A 22,234-nucleotide genomic window follows, 5' to 3' on the forward strand; every position below is an offset into this window, starting at 1 on the left:
GATAATTCCATGAGCAGATGTAGGGTATATCGGGCCACCGATGAATCCCTGGTTCCTGCTATTATAATGGCATGTTTTCCTATTTATTTCGAATGGTTTACAACGAGGAAATTACTTTGAGTATAAATTCCTCTGATCATCCGCAGTGTGATGGGCAAACAAAGCATATGAATCAGATTGTAGAGGATATGCTTCATGCATATGTCTCTAGAAAAGCATCAAATTAGAAAAAATATCTTCCAATGATGGAATTTACCTATACTAGTTTTAAACATACGACTATTGGTTTTAGTCCGTTCATGCTTACGTATGGGTATCAACCCAGGGCACCTATTTATGTCGATGTTAAGGACATCGAGCTTGATGCATCGAGGGATTTCCTGCATGATATGCAAGAAATGCTGACCGAAGCTCGAGATTTTATCAGGAGTGCTCAGGAAGTAGGGCACGGTTCTATGCTGATAGAGGACGCTCAACTTGGTCTTTTGAACCAGGAACGTTGGTTTATTTTAATGTTCCTAAAGATTCTCAGACTTTGTCAATAGGAGAATGCTCGAATTTATCTCCTAGATATTGTGGTTCATTTCAAGTTACACATCAGAATGGCACGGTTGCGTATGAACTTAAACTACCTCCATATGTTAGAGTTCATCCAGTCTTTCATATCAATAGATTGAAAGGGAAACTGGGAGGTGAGGATAACATAGTTACTCCTCAAGAACTCGTTGAAGTCGAAGAATTATCCTATGTTCCACATGAACCTGATAAGGTACTTGAATTCAGGGAAAGGAAACTTTGTAGTTGACTAATCCTTGAGGTTAAAATTAGGTGGAAAGATAGGGAAATAGAGGATTCGACTTGGGAGTCATATTGAATCTTTCAATCTAAAAACTCTAGGGATCAATATAATTGTTACTATGAATTTATTTAAAATTTTTTGGCTTAATTTGGGTATGGCAAGATTTATTTTCAATCCTCCCAAGTGAAAATTTCCATATTGTATCCAGTCCCCTTTTCAAGTCTAAAACCAATCCTAGTTAGGTTTGGAAATCTAGGCTTGGTAATCTTCAAAGCCTAGATATCATGCCATGTGCTAGGCTTGGGTGGGCACAAATTGTGCATGCCACTTTATGTCCACATCAGCTTCAAGAGGATCCACATAAGCACCATGCCACCTCTACCCTCCATGTCAACATGGTCAACCTAGTTGACTTCCCACCTCATCATCCTAGTCATCATTAATGCCACATCTTCTTAACACCTTTGCATGCCACCTTGCACTTGGTAACATGGCATGCCACATTATGGAATGCCATGTCATGCATCTTTCCACATTATCCCTCTATATGTCAACCCATGTAGACATGGGGAGTATAGCCTCATCATCCACAATAGTGCCACATGTCAAGTAAATGCCACGTGACATGTACGTTTGACATGTGGTACCTCCTTCCCACCTTCCCTTAAAAACATATTTTTGAAAAAGTTAATTTAGTATATTTTCAGTATTCTCCAAAAAAGATAATTAAAATATAAAATTTTTAAGAATAAAATATATATAACTTATTAATATAAAAGAATTTAAAAACACTAATTTCAAAGGATTAAAATTTTAAAATTAGATGAATAATAAATTTTTTAAAAGTCTATGTTATGTTATTTTAAAATTTTGATTTTTTGAATTTAATATTTCTTGAAAATATTTTATGTGTAGGAAAAACCTTTGAATAAAATTTAAAAAAATACATTATGAAAGAAAACGTAGTTATATAATTATTAAAAAAGGATAATTTTAAAATATATGTATATATCTAGTAATGGTAAATATTTAGATTTATAAATATTTTTTTATTAATAATATTAAATTTATAATTGGATAATATTTTTCTTTTTATCTTTATGTTTATCTTAATTATCCAATCAATCATAGATAGGAAATCCAATGAGATTTGAAGTGGATAAGCTGTTTTTCCTATATAAACACGGATCGATGCATGGTAAGAATGATCATCTTTGTTCACTTGGGCGCTCTCGAGATAAGCTGAAAACATGCCTTTCTTCACCTTTAATGCCCAATCACCCTTAGCTACAAAAGGAATTTCATCACCAGATCTTCTAATGAAATGTCACACATGAAGTCGGGCACTTAACGATATAATGTGATCGAATTGGATATCTATAAGTACACATTTCGTTGTGCACACTCTTAGTAGGTATCTCATGTCACCATAGATTTGGACTATAGAGGATAGTATGTCCTTAAAATATTTATAACTTTTGCATCTTCGCTCCAATCAACAAGCCACTTTGAACATAATAAGTTCAAATAACATAGAGCTTAACTTGATTTATTGGTATTTTTTAAACTTTATTTTATTTTTAAAATAATTAATATTAATCAAGATTTGTCAAGCTCGAAAGGATCTAGTGGTACAACACTCCCTATGTGGAGGAGCTCATGTGCAATATCAAGAGTGTGGTACCACTAGATCCTTTGAGGTTTGGTGCTTTTGACAAATCAAATTGCATGTCAAGACATATAATGGTGTCACAATAGTAGGGGCATGTTTTTGTGCAATATACCCAGAGTGGCTTGACACTCCCTTGCCTACATCAATTGAGTGGTAATAAACACCCAACATCTTTTTTTTGTATCACTTAATTAGTTTGGCCGATGAAGAGATGGGTTATCAGATCTCTTGGGAGCAGTTATCCTTTGTGCTAAAAGATGATAGATGGAGTTTGATATGTAGTCTTCTTAATATGGGCATGAGCTTGTAACTGGGTTTGCGGATATGAGCTAGTAACTGGGTTTTGTTGTAAAGCTGTTTTTGGAATTAAATAAATATATATATAACTATTGTTCCCGGAAAAAAAGAGATGCTGGTTTGGGATTTTGGAGCGACGTGCCCATTTAAGGATGTAATCGTGCATGATCTTCCTTGATAAGTAATAATTGACAAATGGATTTTCTCCATGAGCTGCAAATAAGCACCCCAAATTGTTATGGAAGTGTGATAATTAATTAATGCGTTTCCAAACGTATTAATGTGTTATAAGTAATTAATTAGGGTTTTAAGAAAGCCCTTGGTGTGTGCATGGGCGTACCTCCACCAACCTTGAGATTACTCATGCTTCAAACTCCTAATCCTACCCCCGGCCCCAACGAACCCCCCAACGCTTGCTACTGCATTCCGGCAACAGCCAGGAGCTTGGAAAGCTTGCGCCCATTTGCTCTCATTCTCCATTTCCAAAGATGGAGCAACCCTTCTTCGGGGGAACCGTTGGCCCCAACACCAGCCATGCGGATGCACAGCGACCCTTCATGCCCGCACAGTCTGCCTTTGTCCACTACGTCTTCCCTCTGCGCATCATAGCTCCGCCTGGGGTTGCTGAGCCCCGCCTTCCCCCCTCATTCGACCCACTAAATGCCTTCCATGGATTCCATCCTCCTTCCGAGAAGAAGCATGGTCGTGATGGCGATGAGATGAACGGCACAACAGAGGGTTTTCCCGTGCACCAAAATGCAGAGTTTTTTCCTGCAAATCAGCAACCTGTGGATGAGTTGGATGATGTTCGTCTGCAAGGGGAACGAAACCCTAGCCCTAGCCCTAATCGTAACCCTAAACCTAGACGGAAGGCTGCAGAACAAGTTTCTTCTCGGTGGAGAAATCCTCATCCTCACCTTAACCCTAACGCCAAACCTAACGTTAACCCTAACTCTAACCCTAAACCTAACCGACCCGCTGCAGAAGAAGCTCCCCGCGCCATTTCTTCTCGCAAAGCCGTCATCAACACGCTCAGGCTGTACCATGCCCTATGCCGCAACTTGCTGTATGAAGAGGAGAACAAAGGGAAGGATTCATGCAAGGGCAGCAGACCTGACCTGAACGCAGGCAACATCATAAACATGCAGGGCCTGGCTGTGAATCGCAGCAGCGGCAAGGTAGTAGGGCCGGTCCCTGGAGTGGAAGTGGGCGATCAGTTCTACTTCAGAATGGAGATTTGCTGTATCGGCATGCATGGCCCTGTCCAAGCAGGCATTGAGTATGTTTCATCCAAAGTTAGCCAATATAACACCCCCATTGCCATCAGCATCATCTCCTCTGGAGGTTATGCTGCTAAGGATGATGGTGAGGTGCTCATCTACACCGGTCAGGGTGGGAGAAGTGTCCTCGATAGCAAACCCACTGAAGACCAGAAACTTGAAAGAGGAAACTTGGCCTTGGAGGGCAGCATGAAGCACCATGTGCCCATCAGAGTCATTCGTGGTGTCAAGGATGCTTCCAGCCCCACCAGCAAAATATACACTTATGATGGGTTGTATAGAGTGGAAGAATGTTGGTCCGAGAAGGGCAAGTTTGGGTTTGAAGAGTTCAAATTCAAGCTTCACAGGCTGCCTGGACAGCCTGAGCTTGGATCAGCTCTCCTCAAGCTTTCCACCACATTGAAATGTAGCCAAAGAGAGGGTTTGCGCTTGGCTGACATTAGCAATGGCAAAGAAGCCGAGCCTGTCTGCGTGGTGAATTCTGTTGATGATCTCCATGGCCCACCCCATTTTGAATATTCCACCAGCTTGGACTACCCACATGGCACTGTCTACCAGCGTAATGGGTACTCCCAAGGCTGCAATTGTATAGGGACATGCAAGGCATCCCAGACCTGCTCCTGCTTCTTGCAGAATGGCAATGGGTTTTCCTATCTGCATAATGGGATCCTTGTAAAAGAAAGAGGTTTGATTTATGAGTGTGGAATAAATTGTAAGTGCTCATCGAGCTGCCGGAATCGATCGACTCAAAGAGGGCCCAAGGGTCGTCTCGAGGTTTTCAAGACAGAGGACAGAGGGTGGGGTTTGAGGTCTTGGGACACGATTCCAGCTGGGAGCTTCATCTGTGAGTACACTGGGAAACTTGTTGAAAATGCTGAAGATCTGCTTAACAGAGATTACATTCTGAATGTGGGCAGGTTGCCCAGTAGTAATCCTCCATGGGGGCACGTTTCAGACTATTTGGGAAACCAAGAGCGGCAAGGCACCCATAATGTGCCAAGACCAGAGCTCATCATCGATTCCAGCCAAAGTGGCAATGCAGCTCGATTTATTAACCACAGCTGCTCTCCAAATGTCTTAGTGCAGTGTGTGTTGCGGAATTATACGAGTTGTCCCCATGTCATGCTTTTTGCAATGGACAATATTCCGCCCTTTAGGGAACTGACCATAGATTACGGCTCCGAAGTACCCCCATCTCAGAGGAAGCAATGCTTATGCAAGTCTGCAGATTGTAGAGGTACATTTTGAAGCTGAGCTTTAGAATCAGGGATTCTACAGATAACTAAGAGTTTCTTAAGCAGCTTCTTATGAGGTTATGCGTTGTTCTCTTTCAACTTCTTGTGTTGTTTTCTTCAAAGCATGCCCGTAGTAATCTTAGTTTGAATTTGCTCAGAGTTACAGCTCTCCTTTAAAGTTTTCTCAGCTGCAAAACGTACATGCCTGCACGTCCCCACATGCACCCATGTATATATTGCATGCATGTGCACAGTACATACATAACAAGAAGACATCCCCTTTTATATGTGCCCATGTATTCATTGTGTGTGCATGCAGCATATGAGAGAGAGAGAGAGAGAGAGAGAGAGAGAGAGTGAGAGAATAGAAGAGGAACCATGGGCACTGCCCAAGAGCTTGAGTAATGAAAAATGTTGCTCCCTCATGGTGCCGATCCTTCAAGAGCAGCATGTTAAATTATTGGATACTTAAAGCCAAGCCTTAATGTACTTCTGCTTGTTGGAATGTATGGATTTTTTTCTTGTCCCTTGAGTGTGTACACCTTTTCAACAGTAATATTAGTTAAACCATGCTTACAGCTTCATTTACTTGTTTACGTGGCTTGCCTTTTATCATCTGCTGTTTGCAATCTAGATTAGAGAGGAGATTAAATCTCACTTGTAAATTTGTATCTTTTTGAATTAATTTATATTTCAAATTATGTTGTATTATAAATGTTCATTATATCACTTTGTTCCTCTTCACGCTTGCCACCATCCTCATCCTTCATGGCCATCACATGTTACCTAGTTCATCCAAGGCTCAATATCTTCACAATGGCATCCCACTGAATTGGACATATCCGTGATATGGGTGCTCCATTACGGGGGTGGCCCAACCCCAACCTGACCCCCTGCTACACAAGTTAACAGGCTTAGGCACATCTTGTTTATGCATGCCACTTATCGTAGTTTAGTTCCTCCAATGACAGCATCCATGGATCGTCCAATCCAACCATGTTGACACAACTTGCTTGTATCACATTGGCCAGGCTCGTTGTACCTGTGAATCACCTGCAGGTACAGGCAGCAGGGCACCAGTCCACAGGAGCGCTGGCAGCAGCATGGGCAGCCAGCAGCCAGAAAGATGCCCAGGAGTGGTCGAGCAGGTCGCACAGGCTGGCAGGGTACATTGGGCTGCAGTGTGCACTTGGTTGGACGTACAATAAGAATGGGCGAACTGGCTATTCTGAGGTTATTTTGTAGGTCTAATTAGCCCACAGCCCACATAATGCTGCCGACCGGCCAAGAAGCTAGTTAGTACATGAAAATGTTAATAACAGATGGGATTCTAATGGGGGTGGGGCCATTGCATGTGATTGCTGTCTCTTTTTTTATAATTTCATTCTTTTTTGGTAGTCAGATGCAAGGTTACAATATTTATTAAGGTTAGCAAGGATTCTATGGTTGTGAGCAATGGAAGAAGAGAGGAAGAGGTATGGAGGAGCATTAATAAACAGGTCCTTATGCACACATCTTGTTGATTAATGTATTCGTTGTAGGCTGTGAGAGGATTTTGTGTGACATGCTTTGGTCCACCATTGAACACAATCCTCATTTTTCTTGTGTCTAACTTGAGTCTTAGGAAAGCCCTCCTTTCCTATGACATTATTCTAAAACTCCCAAAACAATGGCTTGGTCTCTACATTCTCCAATCTAAAATCTACAAATGTAATTGTTTGTAATTTTTTTGATAAAAGGGGCATCATATACATGGCAAGCCATGGTTTTCTACTTGTGCATACGCTTCACAAAATCTTGCATACGTTTTTTACATATGCCTCACAAAGCCAAAGGACACCCACAAACTTCCTGTTACTCCTCTTGCCTTCATTTTGTTGACCAAATCGCCAAGATCCACCTTCTTGGCCCTTGGATATTCATTTTTAACACATGATAGATGTAAATTGACATAGAAAAAGCATGCTTTGAAAATCAGAGTAGGCACCACTCTTCTTTATTAGATTCCATATTTCTTCAATGTGATAATCTACAAGAAAAACAAACAATTTTAAGTAGCACAAAAAATAAAATAAAAGTTGTATTATTGTAAAGTGATACTCAGTCATACACAGATTTACTTTATTTTGTCAAGAGTGGGAGCATTCTCGTTAAGAAAATCATCGTTCACCTTTTAAATGCGATCAAATTCTGCCTTGAGAGCTCTTCCAATAAAATATATGTCGGTAAAGTCTATTGTATTACTTTGGGTTTTTCAAGTCTGATCATGTTGCATAAGTTTAGTCAATTTCTCCTTCACCTTTCACAGTACCTCTTGAACTTTCCTTTCACAGTACCTCTTGAACTTTCCTCTCCAAATGGATGCATATGATACCAATAACCCTTTATCCTAGGGTAATAAATGTACAACTTACACAAATATTCACATTAGTATTATGGAGCAATACCATAGTGAAGACGCTTTAAAGACCCTAAATCTAAATGTAATCAAGCTAACTGGACATAGTTTTGCAATTCTCTCTTGTGCTAATGTTTCTTGTTTATCTATCATGTGTGTTCTATATGAAAGCACAATGTGTTTGTGCATTGCAAATAGCCCCCATGACTTCTTATTCTCACCATACATCAAACATTAATATTAGAAGTGACTCTCATTTGGCCATACAAAACTAGCATGGATGCTTTCAATCTCTTGACCTCTCGAATTTTTGTTTCTTAAAAAATAGTTTAAATTCAATATTTCCGTCATATTTTGTAAAAATTCTTTAGTGGCTTGAATCTTTATAACCAAATCATGCTATACACACTGAGGTACTTAATGTTAGTTTACATTACTAACAGATAATGCTAAATTCTAGTGGAAATATGGTTATAGAAGTAAAGGCATAGATGAGAATATTGTCACTTGGGACTAGATTAAGGCATTATTTCTTGAACACTATCATCCACCTCAGTTCAAATTAGAGAAGATGAATGAGTTATTTAATTGTGAGGAAAGAGGAAGGATTGTGGATGAGTATATTATCGGGAATTTATGGCCTCACAATCAAGAAATTCTATAGGCCATCAAGATCAAAATCAAGAGATTTGAGGAGGGTTTGGATCAACCCATGTGGTTTATCTACTTCTCTTGGTGATGCATTGATTAGAGCTAAGGTTTTTGAGGCCCATCATGTGAGTTGGGATGCATACCTTTACCGCAAGAGAAGAAGGAATGATAATGAGGGTTCTCAACAAAGAAGTCATCCAAAAACAGAGGGGTCAACCTACTTCTCAATAAAGGTGGGAACCAAAAACCTTGTCAATCATCTAATTGATTAACTCACCTTCCTCTCAATATATATATGAGAAATGAGTGAGCACTTATTTGTACATGCACATAATAAATGAACAATTATTCACCTATTTTTTTACATAAATGTGTACTCTCTTTTTATCTCCCCTTCTTTTCAATCAACTTATGTAAATACCATTCCCTTTTTATGCACACTAAGGTCAAGTATACATAATAAATAATCCTTTGTGATAACCTTGACTTTTAATCAATTTATCTAACATTCATAATAAATAATATTTTGTGATAACCATGCCTTCTAGTAGTTCTAATCAATTTATCTTACATTCACAATAATAATACTTTGTGATAACCATACCTTATAATCAATTTATCTAATATTCATGCATCTCTTTGCTTACACACAACAAAAAAGAGAAGTAGGAATGATAAAGAGAGTTCTCAACAAAGAAGTCATCCAACAAACTGAGAGTGAGTCTACTTCTCAATACTCTAAAGGTAAGAACCTCGTCAATCATCTAATCGTCGATTACCTCACCTTCCTCTCGATATATGAGAAATGAGTGAGCACTTATTTGTACATGCATATAATAAAGAAACAATTATTCACCTATTTTTTTAAACATAACTCTCTTTTTATCTCCCCTCTTTTTGAATCAACTTATGTAAATACCATTCCCATATTATGCACTCTATGGTCAAGTATACACAATAAATAATATTGCGATAACCATGCCTTCTAATCAATTTATATAACCTTCATGATAAATAATACTTTGTGTAAACCATAACTTATAATCAATTTATTTGGTATTCACATCTCTCTTTGCTAACACAAACACAACAAAAAAAATACTTGCACCAAATTAAATCTTCCCACCATGCAGGGCTTGGTGTAGTAGAGCAACTTGTGTTCTTCATCAAGCTATGGATGGCATGGCCATCCACCTATTTCATCAATACTTGCCCAGATGGGAGAGCTGGGTAGGATGCTTGCCATACTACTCGAAGCAGTGGACGGCATGCCGTCTCTTCTTCTGGGGAGTGTGAGCAACAAGCTCAAGAGAGGAGTTGAGTGCTCAGGAGTGGCCATGTGAGTGGCGAGTTGGCAAGTGGGTAGGAAGCTATGAAAATTTGGGAGAAAAATGGTAATAGTTCGGCTAGGGAGCAAGAAGAAAAGTGAGGAAAATAGATTTGTAGGGGAGGTACAGCCGTGGCTTTATAGAGGAACGATTGTGGATTCATGAAGGGAACAGCCGTGGCCTGGGGTAAGTAAAGGGATGTGACATCATTCAGAAAACGGATGTGGCTTTATAGACAAACGGTTGGGTATTCATGGAAGTGAACGGTCGGGGCTTTACAGCGTGAACGGCCATGGCTTTACAAGGCGAACAGCCGTGGCTTTACAGGGTTAACAACCATTTACTTGCCCTTAGGGAGATTTGTTTTTCTTGCTGGCACCCTGTTAACAGGTTTTGTACCCTTGGATTATATGGTTAGCACCCCATTGCGAGTGTTGTATTGGCTCCTTGCCCAATTGGCGATGGCGAGAAGTCAGGTCCAATTGGGTTTGGGCAAGGTTGGAAACTCTTCTTCCATCCTTGCTGCCTCTTAGGAGGGAGCTGCTTGACAGTGAGGGTTTGGAGAGGTAAGGGGTTGAGTAGGGGTGTAATGGGGGAGGCATATGATAAGGGCAGGTGGGGTGGCTGAGGTTGAGGGAATATCGATGGAGGGAGTGGCCATGGGGGAGTGGCCTTGGCTCCCTCCTGGATCTTCCTTTTGCCCTTATCCGGCAGAGTGCTACTGGTGATAATTGTGGCTAGATTTGGTTGCCATTGGAAGTGTTGCAATGTGGTGAGCTTGGGGGCTGGTATGTTGCGCGTCGGCAATCAGGGGAGCCAGATTTGCCGATGGCCTTCATAGAACTTTTGGGCATTGAGGAGATTTTTAGGTACCCACTTGTAAGTAGTGGTTGTGTGAGGACGAGGTGGGCTTTGTCGATGGTGTCGCTTCGGTGTGGTGGATTTCGCCAAATGTCCTACTTGACCTTGTGGGCTTGTGGTTGCCATGTGACGAATGTTGTCGTGAGGTTTTGGTAGTATGTTATGTCAGAACCTTTGGGGTTTGAGGGGAAAGGTGGGATCTTCGGGGGATCCACAGGGTGGTAGTACCCTCATAGTAACCTTGCGTGATGAGGACCCTCTTTGGCACCCAACAGTGAGTATTGGTGGATCGGGTGGGACAAGGGTAAGATGGTACCTACTAGTGTTAATAGTGTTAGCCGAGTTAGTAAGCATTGTTGGTGCGGTTTGACGTGCCACAGAGTTTGTCGTGGAGGAGGCTATGTTGGATGGGGGATCTTGGTAAAGGGGAGGCCTCTTTTTGGATGGCATGGTTCTATCTTTTTCGGTAATCAGGGGCGTTGTCATTGGTGAAGAGGGGTTTACACCTTGTGGAGGTGAGATTGGCAGCTCTGACTCTTCATCTATCCATAAGGACAATAACTTGTCCTGAGGCCACTTGTAGTGTTGTCGTCCTTGCGTCCCAAATCAATATGACACTGATTGTGGTCCATCCATCCTCTTCCCATAAGGATTTCTTCTTGCATCATCCCTGCAGTCATGACATAGAACTTTCCTTCCAAGGGGTTATTTTCAATGTGAAATAAAATTATAAATAACAACACCTAAGCACTTAATAGAATATGAAGCGACGGTTAATTATGGTTAGCACCCGTGTCAACAAGTGCTAAATTTTGAGTGAAACTTGTCAGAGTGGTCATTCCTAACCACAAACGGGCAAGTTTCAAGCCCAGTCCTCTTCTTGAAGGTCTACTAATCGAGCCATGTTTACGGTGATTTGCTAGCCTCTAAGTTTTGCTTGTCGTTCCTTGGCTTCTCGTTGTGCTGCTTTTTTCATCTCATTCTGATTCTGTTTCTCCTCCTTTTTTAGGCAAATTGCCTTTAAAGTGTTCTACGTGAGTTGTCCATAGTAGCGTCGCAATTTACTACCATTGAAATAACTAGTCATCTCTACATTGTCAAGAGTTTCAATGTGCACTATGCCTTCTGGGGGTATTTTGGTCACAACAAGGAAGGGTCCGAGTCCTCTGTATTTAAGCTTTTTCTTGTGATTTTTTGTACTATAGAAAAGGACCATATACCCCTCATTCATTTATTTTCCCTCGAGCTATTCATCAAACCATTGCTTGCGCCTCAGGTTTTCAACAATCATTCCATACACAGCCGTTAGATGTGTTGTGTCAAGTTTCTCAAGCTTAAAGAGCCAACTGCTCAGAACATTGCTAGTGAGTCTTTCCTGCATAACTACCCTTAAGCTTGGCATCGAGAATTCCATCGGCATAACCTCCTTAGTTCTATACGTTGAGCTGAAGTGTGTCGTGTTAATGGCCACTTTATATGCTGTGCGATAAGCCCATAGTGCAGTCGGCAACCTTTGTTCCCAGTCCTTGTGTGACTCGCCTCTACTACAGTCTTAGTCAAGATGGCACATAGGGTCTTGTTAGTGCTTTCTGCTTGGCCATTGGCTTAAGGGTAATAGGGTGAAGATTTATGGTGCGAATTCTTGTAGCAAGAATTGTATTACCTCATTTATGAAGTGGGTGCCACTGTCACTAAACAAGCTCAAGGGGACCAAAGCGAGTGATCACACATTCGTAAAGGAATTCAGCCCCATGGACCTTGCATCCACTTTTCATGTGGCTCGATCTTCAATCCATTGTGTGCAGTAGTCCATTGCATCGATGATATACCGGGCTTGGGTGTGTCGGGTAGTCAGGGTAATGGGACCCATAAAATCGATGCCCCATTTCTTAAATGGTTGTAAGGACATGACAGGGTAGAGAGGCCATCACGTCCTTATTGTGTGGAGTCTCCGTGCGTTGGACATCGTTTGACATATTCGGCCGCATCTCCAAACAAGTTTGGCCACCATAAGCCAGTTAGAAGGATCTTTTGAGTAGTGGTGTCTACATTGCAAAGTGTCAACCTACGACTTATTCCAAAATAGAGATGTATTCATCCTTACGGACACCGCGCCTCAGTATTCCGTCCTTTCCTTGTTTGTAAAGTTTCCTTGCAATCAATTGATAGGGGCGTTGATCCTTGTTGATCGCGCTTTAGTGGGTAGGACATTAGTTGAGGAAATGTGCAACTTCCTCTCTCCATTCAAGAATCAAGCATAGCTAGAACATGAGGGCATCTGGCAAGTCATCATCAACATCCACCTATGGCTCTCCGTTAGAAATGCGCGACATATGGTTGGCTAATACATGTTGGGAGCCTTTACATGCCATGACGAAAAAATCAAATTCTAGCAGAATTAGGAGCCAACTGGTGATTCTGCCCCATGGTGTAAGGTTTATTCACCAGATAAAGAAGAGCTTGATGGTCTACAAAGAAAACAAATTTTGTAGCCACCAAAAGGTAAAGAAGAAACTTTTTAGCTGTATAGACCATGGCCAAGTCTTCTCTTTTCATGGTGGTATAATTTTGTTATGCTTTGTTTAATTGGTGAGACTAGCAAAGCTAACTGGGAAGTCCATGTTGTGTTCTCCAAGTTGAGCCAACACACAACCAATTGCGAGAGCATAGGAATCTATGTGTACATGAAATATGACTTCCCAATTAGGGGGATCTCAAGATGGAAGCACTTGCCAATGCATTTTTTAGGGTATCTCAAGATGGGAGCACTTGCCAATGCTTTTTTGAGGGTATCATACGCTTGTTTGGCACTCCTCTGTGTCCAATCTAAAATTGCTAGGAGCCCATAAAGGGGAGGAGCTATGTTGGCGTACATAAAGATGAAACGTCGATAATAACCTACATGCCCCATATATCACTAGACTCCCTTGAAAGTTCGTAGGGCAAGTCAAGAATGAGTCGCACCTTACCATCATCAGTAGAGATACCATGCTCTGAGATAATATGTCCCAGGATTACTCCATGTCAGACCCAAAACTGGCATTTCAGAGAGTTAAGAGAGATCCTATAGAGTCGGCATCTCTTTAGCACTTTTCTCAAACACCACAAATGTGCTTTCCATGTATAATTGACACAAAGGTCTTCAAAAATTTCCATAGATACTCCTTGTAGGCTGTGCACGTCAGGCATTGGAAAGTTCTTGGGGCATTGGTCAAACCGAACGGCATGACTCGGTATGCATAGCTGTCCCATTCAGTGTGGAAAAAGCCGTTTTATGTTGATCTTTTGGGTTGATCAACACTTGGTTGTAGCCGGAAAACCTGTTAAGGAAGTTGTAGGCCTCCTTTCCTGCAACCTTCTCTCGAGCACATGTTCTATGAAGGGCAATGTATAGTGATCTCCTACCATGGTGGCATTGATATTTTTGAGGTCTACGCACACTCTCACTTTTCGATTCTTTTTGGGTACTATCACGATGGGTGAGACCCATTTGGTGCGCTCTATTTTGTGGATGAATCAAACTTCTATGATCATAAGATGTTAAAAACTATGAATCTAGGGTGGCTCATAGCACATGATTAAAGTCATGTTTATGGACTAATAAGATGATTACACGCATTCTAATCACCATATTGAGGATCCACGTGCAAATCATTAACACAAATCAATAAAATAACATTTTTATCAGTAAATATTAAAATTTACTTCAAAAAAATACTAAAAATTGTAATAAAAAAGAAAAATCAACAACAATTAACTAGAGATTGCTTTGATACCACTGTTAAAACCCTAAGATCTCTCTAGATAATTGTTATGCATAAACATGCATAAATCAGGCATAAACTCATCCACCCAACCATCCCTGACGAGCCCAAGGGATGCACACATGAAATATAATGAAATACATCATACCTCTACCTTGATGTCCCATACCATCAAGAGGTATAACTCCAATTCAATAGTATGTAGCTATAGTGTGAAATGGTAGGTGAGTAGATATGATTCTCTAAACAAGAGAGATAACATAGCATTGACCTCCAAGCCCCCCCAAGCCTCACTTGAGTTATACCATCAAGAGGTATAACTCCAATCCAATAGCATGTAGCTATAGTGTGAAATGGTAGGTGAGTAGATATGATTCTCTAAACAAGAGAGATAACATAGCTTTGACCTCCAAGCCCCCCCAAGCCTCACTTGAGTGTGTCCCATGTCCCTATTATATAGAAGGACCCTCAAGTGACTCTTGACTCTCCATTTCCCATGTGTGACCCTTGGATGCCTGACCCTAACCTTAACCCTTAAGGTTAGTCCTAACCCATGCTCCACTAGAGCTTGTTCCCATGCTCCCATGCTCACAAGCCTAATGTGGGTTAGCCTCCTAGTATATGCACACATAATGTGCATATAACATTAGGCATACAGGAACTCCCACGGTTAGAGAAATGCTTGAGGTTTCTCCTCCAATCGAGCTTGACAATCCTTAACTAGCTCATGAGCCTCTCCTTCTCCTCGATCGGGTTGGGTATTCGACTAACTTCTTGGGCAAACAACTGGGGTCTATTTGCTCTCTTTCTTGAGAGGTAGATGGTAGTATATTTTCTTTGTCCAAATGAAGAAGAAGACACATTGGTAGTTGTTCCCTCATCATCGGATCCACTTTTTATAATAACAAGGCTATCTCACTTGCCAATCTTTGTGGCCTTTTTCTTTTGAGAGCATCTAGGTACTCGTTCTTGTTTAGAAATCTCCTTAGAAGATGAGATCCTTGCATGTCTTAAGGCTTCTTGCTTCTGCAAAGTAGATGCATGAACGTGAATCGTGACTCTTCCCCTACTTTACATTCGAGTGACTACATTTAGAGGCACTGTGTGGATGAAGCCATCCCATATACTTCGCAAGTTAATGCTAGTACTCAGTTTAGCTTTATTTCCCTTCTCCATTCCACCCATTCTTAATGGGCAGTCCCTGTACATATGGTCTATCCCATAGCCTATGCATAAGGGAGTTGAGGTGGGAGTACTCAACAGGAGTACTCACCATCCCTTTCTTGATTGGACATTTAGCTATTCGATGAGGTCCAGCATAGTATAGCATTTCATAGGTGACCGTTTAGACATGTTGTTCAAGTCTCATCCCCGTGGTGCACAGCTGTTAGATATACAGGGTACATGTGCTCACCTTCCATCGCGTAGTGACTCATGATTTGTGGGGGTGGGCTGCTTGGCTCAGGGGTTCAGAGATGGTGTTGTTGGTGGTGACTTCTCCATTATTAAAAAATGAATTTTATGCATAATTAATTTTTATGCTAAAAGTCAAATTTTAAGCATTCTCATTTCATAGAAAATATGGAAAAGTTGTGGTAAAATCTTTATCATTGGAAAATGGAATTTAGGCTTAGATAACTTTTATATCAAAAGTGAAATTTTGAGTATTATCATTTCTTAGAAAATGTGGGGAAGGTGTGGAAAAATTTATATCTTTAGAGAATGAATTTATGCGTAGTAAATTTCATGCTAAAAGTGTGTAACATAAATAGAGAAAGGGGAGGAGCATGCGCATTAGAAAAGGATAGACTAAAGGTACATTGGCAAAGGTTGATTTGTACGGTCATTTGTAAAAGGTCAAGTCAAAGGTCAAAAAGGTACATGGAAAGTGCAAGGGAGCACACGTAGTGTGAGCATTTATGGACACATGGTTGGCACTAGGGTACACACATCTTGTGAGATGAGAGCTCTACGAGAGCTATAAAAGAATGTACTTGGATTAACTCTAATGCGATGAGATTATTGAGTTTATGTCATTATTATGTGATTGGTTAATCTCTAGCATAATCTTGTATTAGTATTTTTGTTAAGCTTTACCATGGATTTGATTGCTTGCTATGGCTAGCAGAAAGGCACCTTTAGCACTCCCACAGCATAGCATGAGCAAAAGAAGCTTGACTAAGAGGAAGAGAGGCGATCTGCTCACATAGTAGCTCAGTCAACTTGAGTAGACAAAAGAGCTTGCAACACACAAAGGCACAGTGTGTTCGCACACAAAGCACACAGAAAGATCCACGTTCTCTTACACAGGCATAGGCCACAACATCGCAGCAAATAGCAAAAAGATCCACATTCTCTTACACAGGCATAGGCCACAACATCGCAGAAAATAGCAGAACAAGCGGCCGAGCCCTATAGTGGAGGCAAGCAAAGACAACAGCCTTCCGTCTCGAGACCAAAAGTGAGAGAAAGAGAGCAGCCAGTAGTAGAGACAAAAAGCACGAGCACAAAGCCTTAGCACACTCACAGAACATCTGCAGCAATGCATCAAAACAAAGCTATTAACCATGGCATCTGCAGCAATGAAAGACACCAACCTTCCTTCTCGAGACCAAAAGCGAGAGAAAGAGAGCAGCCAGTAGTAGAGACTGCAGCAAGACAAAAAAGCTCGAGTACAAAGCCTTAGCATACTCATAGAACATCTGCAGTGCATCAAAACGAAGCTATTAACCACACGGCATCTGCAGCAATGAAGAATCTCCAATTTTAACGACAGTAGGCTAGGTGTGTTTTGAGATACTCGCACAAGACCATGACTATCCTAGGAGAAAAGGCCAAGACACACGGGGAGGATAGCTCCGCAGCACAACGAGAGCGATGGTGTGGGTGGCAGGAGGAAGAAGATGCGTCGACTTCCACATGCAGAAGATAAGGCTTCCAAAAAAAAAATCTAAGAACTCGAAGGTTCTTTAAGAAAACATTGGTATAAAAAGACTTAAAAAAGAGTGTGTTCATATGACAGCCCACCAAATCTCGTTTGTGTGCACATGCATTAGAGCCATTATATTGTTTTCCATCAAGAAGGTTGGCATCAACAAATGTCACATCATCAAATGCCTTCATAAAAAATTAGTAACCTTTGTACATGCCGCCAGCATGAGCAAGCAAATTCATGACCAAGAGTTGAAAGATAATGTAACCTTTGATGAAACACAGCCAAATGAGCACGTGTGGAGTAAGTGTGTGAGGGTAAAGAAAGAGCTCTCGGGAAAGAAATTGTCAAGAGCCATTGAGTTGTCCACAAGCAAAAGGAACAAACTAAAAGCCTCTGAGTACAAGGTGGAGAACAAGCTAAAGAGCCCAATAAATAAAGGGCACCAAGGGTGCTAGTAAAGAAATCTGGTTGTAGCCCCACTCTCTCGGTGTGTAAAGTATCGAGACAAAGCCAACATTGTAGCTCATAGAGAAACCTAGACAGACCGCTCCAACCATATAAGTATGGAGTATCTGTTAGGTCAATACATGTTGTTAGACCCTCATCACATTGAGGGGAGGTATTGAGAAAGGCAATGTGTGAGGGTGCAACATGAATAGAGCAAGGAGAGGAGCATGCACATTAGAAAAGGATAGAGTAAGGGTATATTGGCAAAGGTTGAGTTGTATGGTCATTTGTAAAAAGTGAAGTCAAAGGTTAAAAAAGGTAGCACATCGAAAGTGCAAGGGAGCACACGTAGTGTGAGCATTTATCGACACATGGTTGGCATTGGGGTGCACACATCTTGTGATATGGGAGCTATAAATGGATGTGCTTGGATCAACTCTAATGCGATAAGATTATTGAGTTTATGTCCTTATTATTGTGTGATTTCTTAATCTCTAGCATAAACTTATATTAGTATTTTTGTTGAGCTTCACCATGGATTTGATTGCTTGCTATGAGACACCCTAGATACATGATTCTTAAAGCCTCTGAAGCTCCTAATTCTCCCAATACTCCATTGCAAATAAGGCAAAACAAGACTCTAGCTTAGGAATAGATTATGGAGGACCCTAAGCTAAGTGCTATCCTTGGCAGCGACGCCAAATATGTTCACCTAATGAACTTCTTCTTGCATGAGAGGGGAAGAAGACAAGAGAAGAGAGATGATGCAAGGGTCGGTTTGGGAACATGCATCTGGTGATGGATCGCTTGTGTGTGGCGATCAATGTGTGTGTGTTTGCTTTCATTTGAGTAGTTTATAGATGCCAGGATTAGAACTAGGGAGTGGCTTCAAGATTTCTAGTGCATTATTTTAATGTTTGGGAGACCAACAAAGATATCATCAATTAAAGGATACCACTATTATGTATCTTTTGATGATCACACTAGGAAGGTGTGGGTATACTTCATGAAAGAAAAAAGTGAAGTGTTCAAGCATTTTTGAAGCTTCCAGGCTATGGTTGAAGGCAAAGGAATGTACATAGAATGCCTAAGATTAGATGGTGGGGGATAATATTTCTTCAATTTTTTCTATGATTATCTAAGAGAGCATGGGATAAAGAGGTGGTTTACATGGAGGTACACCCCATAAGAAAATGGGATTACAGAAAGGAAGAACATGCATATTGCAAAAATTAACCATCATACGTTTATGAATGAGAAAGGAATGCCTCGTTACTTTTAAGCTAAAGAAATAGTAACTGTAGTTTGTACATTATGAATAAAACCCCCAACGACATAACAGTTTATTGAATTGAAATTTACTGGCACAAAACTAGATTTGGCACATTTGAAAGTGTTTGAGTGCATTGTATATGTACATGTATCAAATGAAGCAAGAAGCAAATTAGATCCCAAGGTTAAAAAAATGTATCTTTATATTGGATATTCCCTTGAGAAAAAGGTTATAGATGTTATAACCCCACTACGCACGAGATGCAAATGAGCTTGTTTTTTATGAGATGAGTATCTGGTATATATAGGGTATATATGTCAGTGAAGGATTCCATAGAGGCTGTAAACAACAATGTGATTTCATCAAATGGAGAGCAATAATCACATGTACTTAATGGACCTAGAGAGTTCTCTAGCAAGGGGGTCTATTATTAGACCCAGGCCAACAAGGTTGAGGCAGAATGCTAGGAATTTTGATACATCATTTAGTGGTTCTATAGGTGCTAAAAATTTAGCAAATTCACATGTATCATGAAAGGAAAAAGAGAAGGTGGATCAGCCATTTATAATGCCTGATGTTTCAAATAGGCCATTTCTTTATTGATAGGATTAGTGGCTCATAATAGAGCCTTGATGACGATTTTGGGATCCTGGTTATTGTTACACCTAGTGTACAAAAATGTTGAGAACACCTACTAGTAGTGATCTAGGTACGCAGGTCTATGAGGGTCAGATATCCATTGGACATGTATAGCCTTAAAGTTCTGCACCACCTGAAACAAAATCTCAATACCCTTTTCCCATGAGAAAGTTTCTCGTCTTGAACTTTCGTGCTTGGGAGTCATTCTTATCAAGCTTCTCTCTCACAACCTGGGATAGACTGTTAGACATGATCACCTACAATGCCTTACAGAAACTTTTGCACTTTACAACAAGACTGAAATCTTCAACACAGTCACCTCCCTTATGATATTGCAAACTATGCAACTACATGTTTATGTGAACCAGTCAAATAAATATACATCCATCACAACAACTACATATTACGATATTGCAAACTATGCAACTACATGTTTATGTGAACCAGTCAAACAAATATACATCCATCACAACAACTTGTAAATACGAGATTCTCTACATAGTCTATATGTTTATGTGAACCAGTCACATAAACATACATTCACCAACAACTTGTAAGTCTCAAATTCTTTGCATAAACTATCTTGTATCAAGGATTGTCCAATCGTTCAAGGGGAGAGGCTTCCACTTCAAACACCAAAACATATGCCACAATCCAAGTCCTTTGCTTCTCCTTTAAGACTATAAACACAAGTGTCCAAATCTTTCATGCCATAGCTTTCTTGTCCCAACATCCGCTTGGGCTGTAAAAGTTGACAGATCATACAAGTTGTTGTTTGTGATGGATTCCTTTGCCCACAACATTTCCAGTGGCATTTGTGATGGGTGCACTGGTGAGAATTTTAGCCTAGGTGGGAACGTAACTAAGTGCCAGTTGAGAGTCCTACCCTTGGGAATCTATGATGGAATCCTTGGAATGGATTGACTCCAAAAGAATCATGCCGACATTCATTATCACAAAGGAACCATCTCTTTCCTAGACCTTCACGAGAATAAAGTTCAAGGGATTGGAATTTCTGGATCCCCGGTGCTGCAATTAGTCAAGGCTTCCAAATTATTAAAAGGGCTCAGAAAGAGGCAAGCTGTGTATGTCGTTAAAATGAATCTAGTAGACATAAAATGCAAGACTAAAGAACCAGAGTGGTTAAGTGAGTATGCAGATGTGTTTCCTGAAGAGTGGTTAAGTGAGTATGTAGATGTGTTTCCTGAAGAGCTGACTAAGATGCCTCCGTCTCGAGAAGTAGATCATGAGATCGAATTAACCTGCGGAGCTCAGCTAGTGGCTCAGCGTGCATACAAAATGCCAGTCCCTGAAGCCATAGAACTTAAGGAGCAGTTAAGACAACTGTTAGAGCAGGGATTCGTCAGATCCAGTGTCTTACCTTGGGGTGCACCCGTTCTCTTTCAAAAGAAGAAAGATGGAACGTCAAGACTCTGTATTGACTACAGAGGATTGAATCAATTACAATTAAAAATAAGTATCCTATTCCTAGGATTGATGAACTTCTAGATCAGTTAAGTGGGACCCAAATGTTCACAAAGATACATCTCAAATCCGGGTACTACCACATCAGAATTAAGGAGTAGGACATCCCAAAGACAGCATTCTCAGTACTCGCTATGGGCATTATGAGTTCACAGTCATGCCGTTTGGATTGATTAATGCCCCCGCGATATTTAATCATCTTATGCAGGATATTCTCATAGAAAACTTGGATGATTTTGTTCTTGTCTTCTTGGACGATATCTTGGTATACTCAAAGAATGCTACAGATCATGAAGATCATGTGCGCAAGGTCCTGGAAATCCTAAGGAAACACCAACTTTTTGCAAAAAAAGAGCAAGTGTTCTTTCTCTATTGACCAGGTGGAATACTTGGGATTCATAGTGTCAAAGGGTGGGATTTCTCCTGACCTCGCAAAAATCCAAGCGGTAGTAGAATGGCTAGAACCCAAGACAGTAAAGGAAGTCAGAGGATTCCTAGGGTTAACCGGATGGTATAGGATCTTTATACCTAGGTATGCACAGATAGCACCCCCTTTAACTAATCTTCTCAAGAAGAGTACACTTTTTCAATGGACTGCAATGTGTGAGAGTGCCTTTGTTGATAAACTGAAGACAGCCTTAGTAACCAACCCTGTCCTTAAATTGCCAGATTTTACCAAATCCATTGAGGTAGTTACTGATGCCAATGGGTTCACCTTAGGCGGTGCTCTTATGCAGGAAAGTCATGCAGTGGCTTATGAATCCAGAAAACTGAGAACATATGAGAGAAATTATGCCATCTATGACTTGGAGTCACTCTCAGTAGTCTATGCTCTGAAGTTGTGGAGACATTATCTCTTGGGACAAAGGTTCACCTTAATGACAGATCATCAAAGTCTAAAGTGGATCTTCACCCAAAGGGATCTCAACATGCATCAAAGGAGATGGATGCAGACCTTGTAGGAATTTGATTTTGAAATTAAGTATCGATCGGGGAAAGAAAATATGGCTACAGATGCGCTCAGCAGAAAATCCTCCTTGCTTGCAATAACAGTGGTGTCAAATCCATTGATCAGTGAAGCAAAGGAGAAAATCATGCAGGACAAACTCTTTGCCCCTATTACTATCCTTTTGATGCAGGAAAGCAAGACTCCTCAGGAAATGAGTTGAG

At 40.7% G+C, this 22,234-nt stretch overlaps 1 protein-coding gene across 1 annotated transcript; it reads left to right on the forward strand.

The window, feature by feature from the left end:
- The first annotated feature begins 3,103 nt into the window (after positions 1–3,103).
- LOC147623848 (histone-lysine N-methyltransferase, H3 lysine-9 specific SUVH1-like) lies at positions 3,104–5,442 on the forward strand. Its single transcript, XM_086820486.1, has one exon. It carries the CDS (start codon positions 3,257–3,259, stop codon positions 5,294–5,296), a length of 2,040 nt encoding a protein of 679 aa, XP_086676612.1. The 5' UTR covers positions 3,104–3,256; the 3' UTR covers positions 5,297–5,442.
- The last annotated feature ends 16,792 nt before the right edge of the window (positions 5,443–22,234 follow it).

This window comes from Cibotium barometz, chromosome 26, assembly GCF_041138505.1.
Source record: "Cibotium barometz isolate CiBa-2024 chromosome 26, ASM4113850v1, whole genome shotgun sequence".
Lineage (NCBI taxonomy): Eukaryota > Viridiplantae > Streptophyta > Polypodiopsida > Cyatheales > Cibotiaceae > Cibotium > Cibotium barometz.

Coding starts and splice junctions, on each gene's coding strand:
- LOC147623848 (XM_086820486.1), top strand. CDS start 3,257: ATGGAGCAACCCTTCTTCGGGGGAACCGTTGGCCCCAACACCAGCCAT.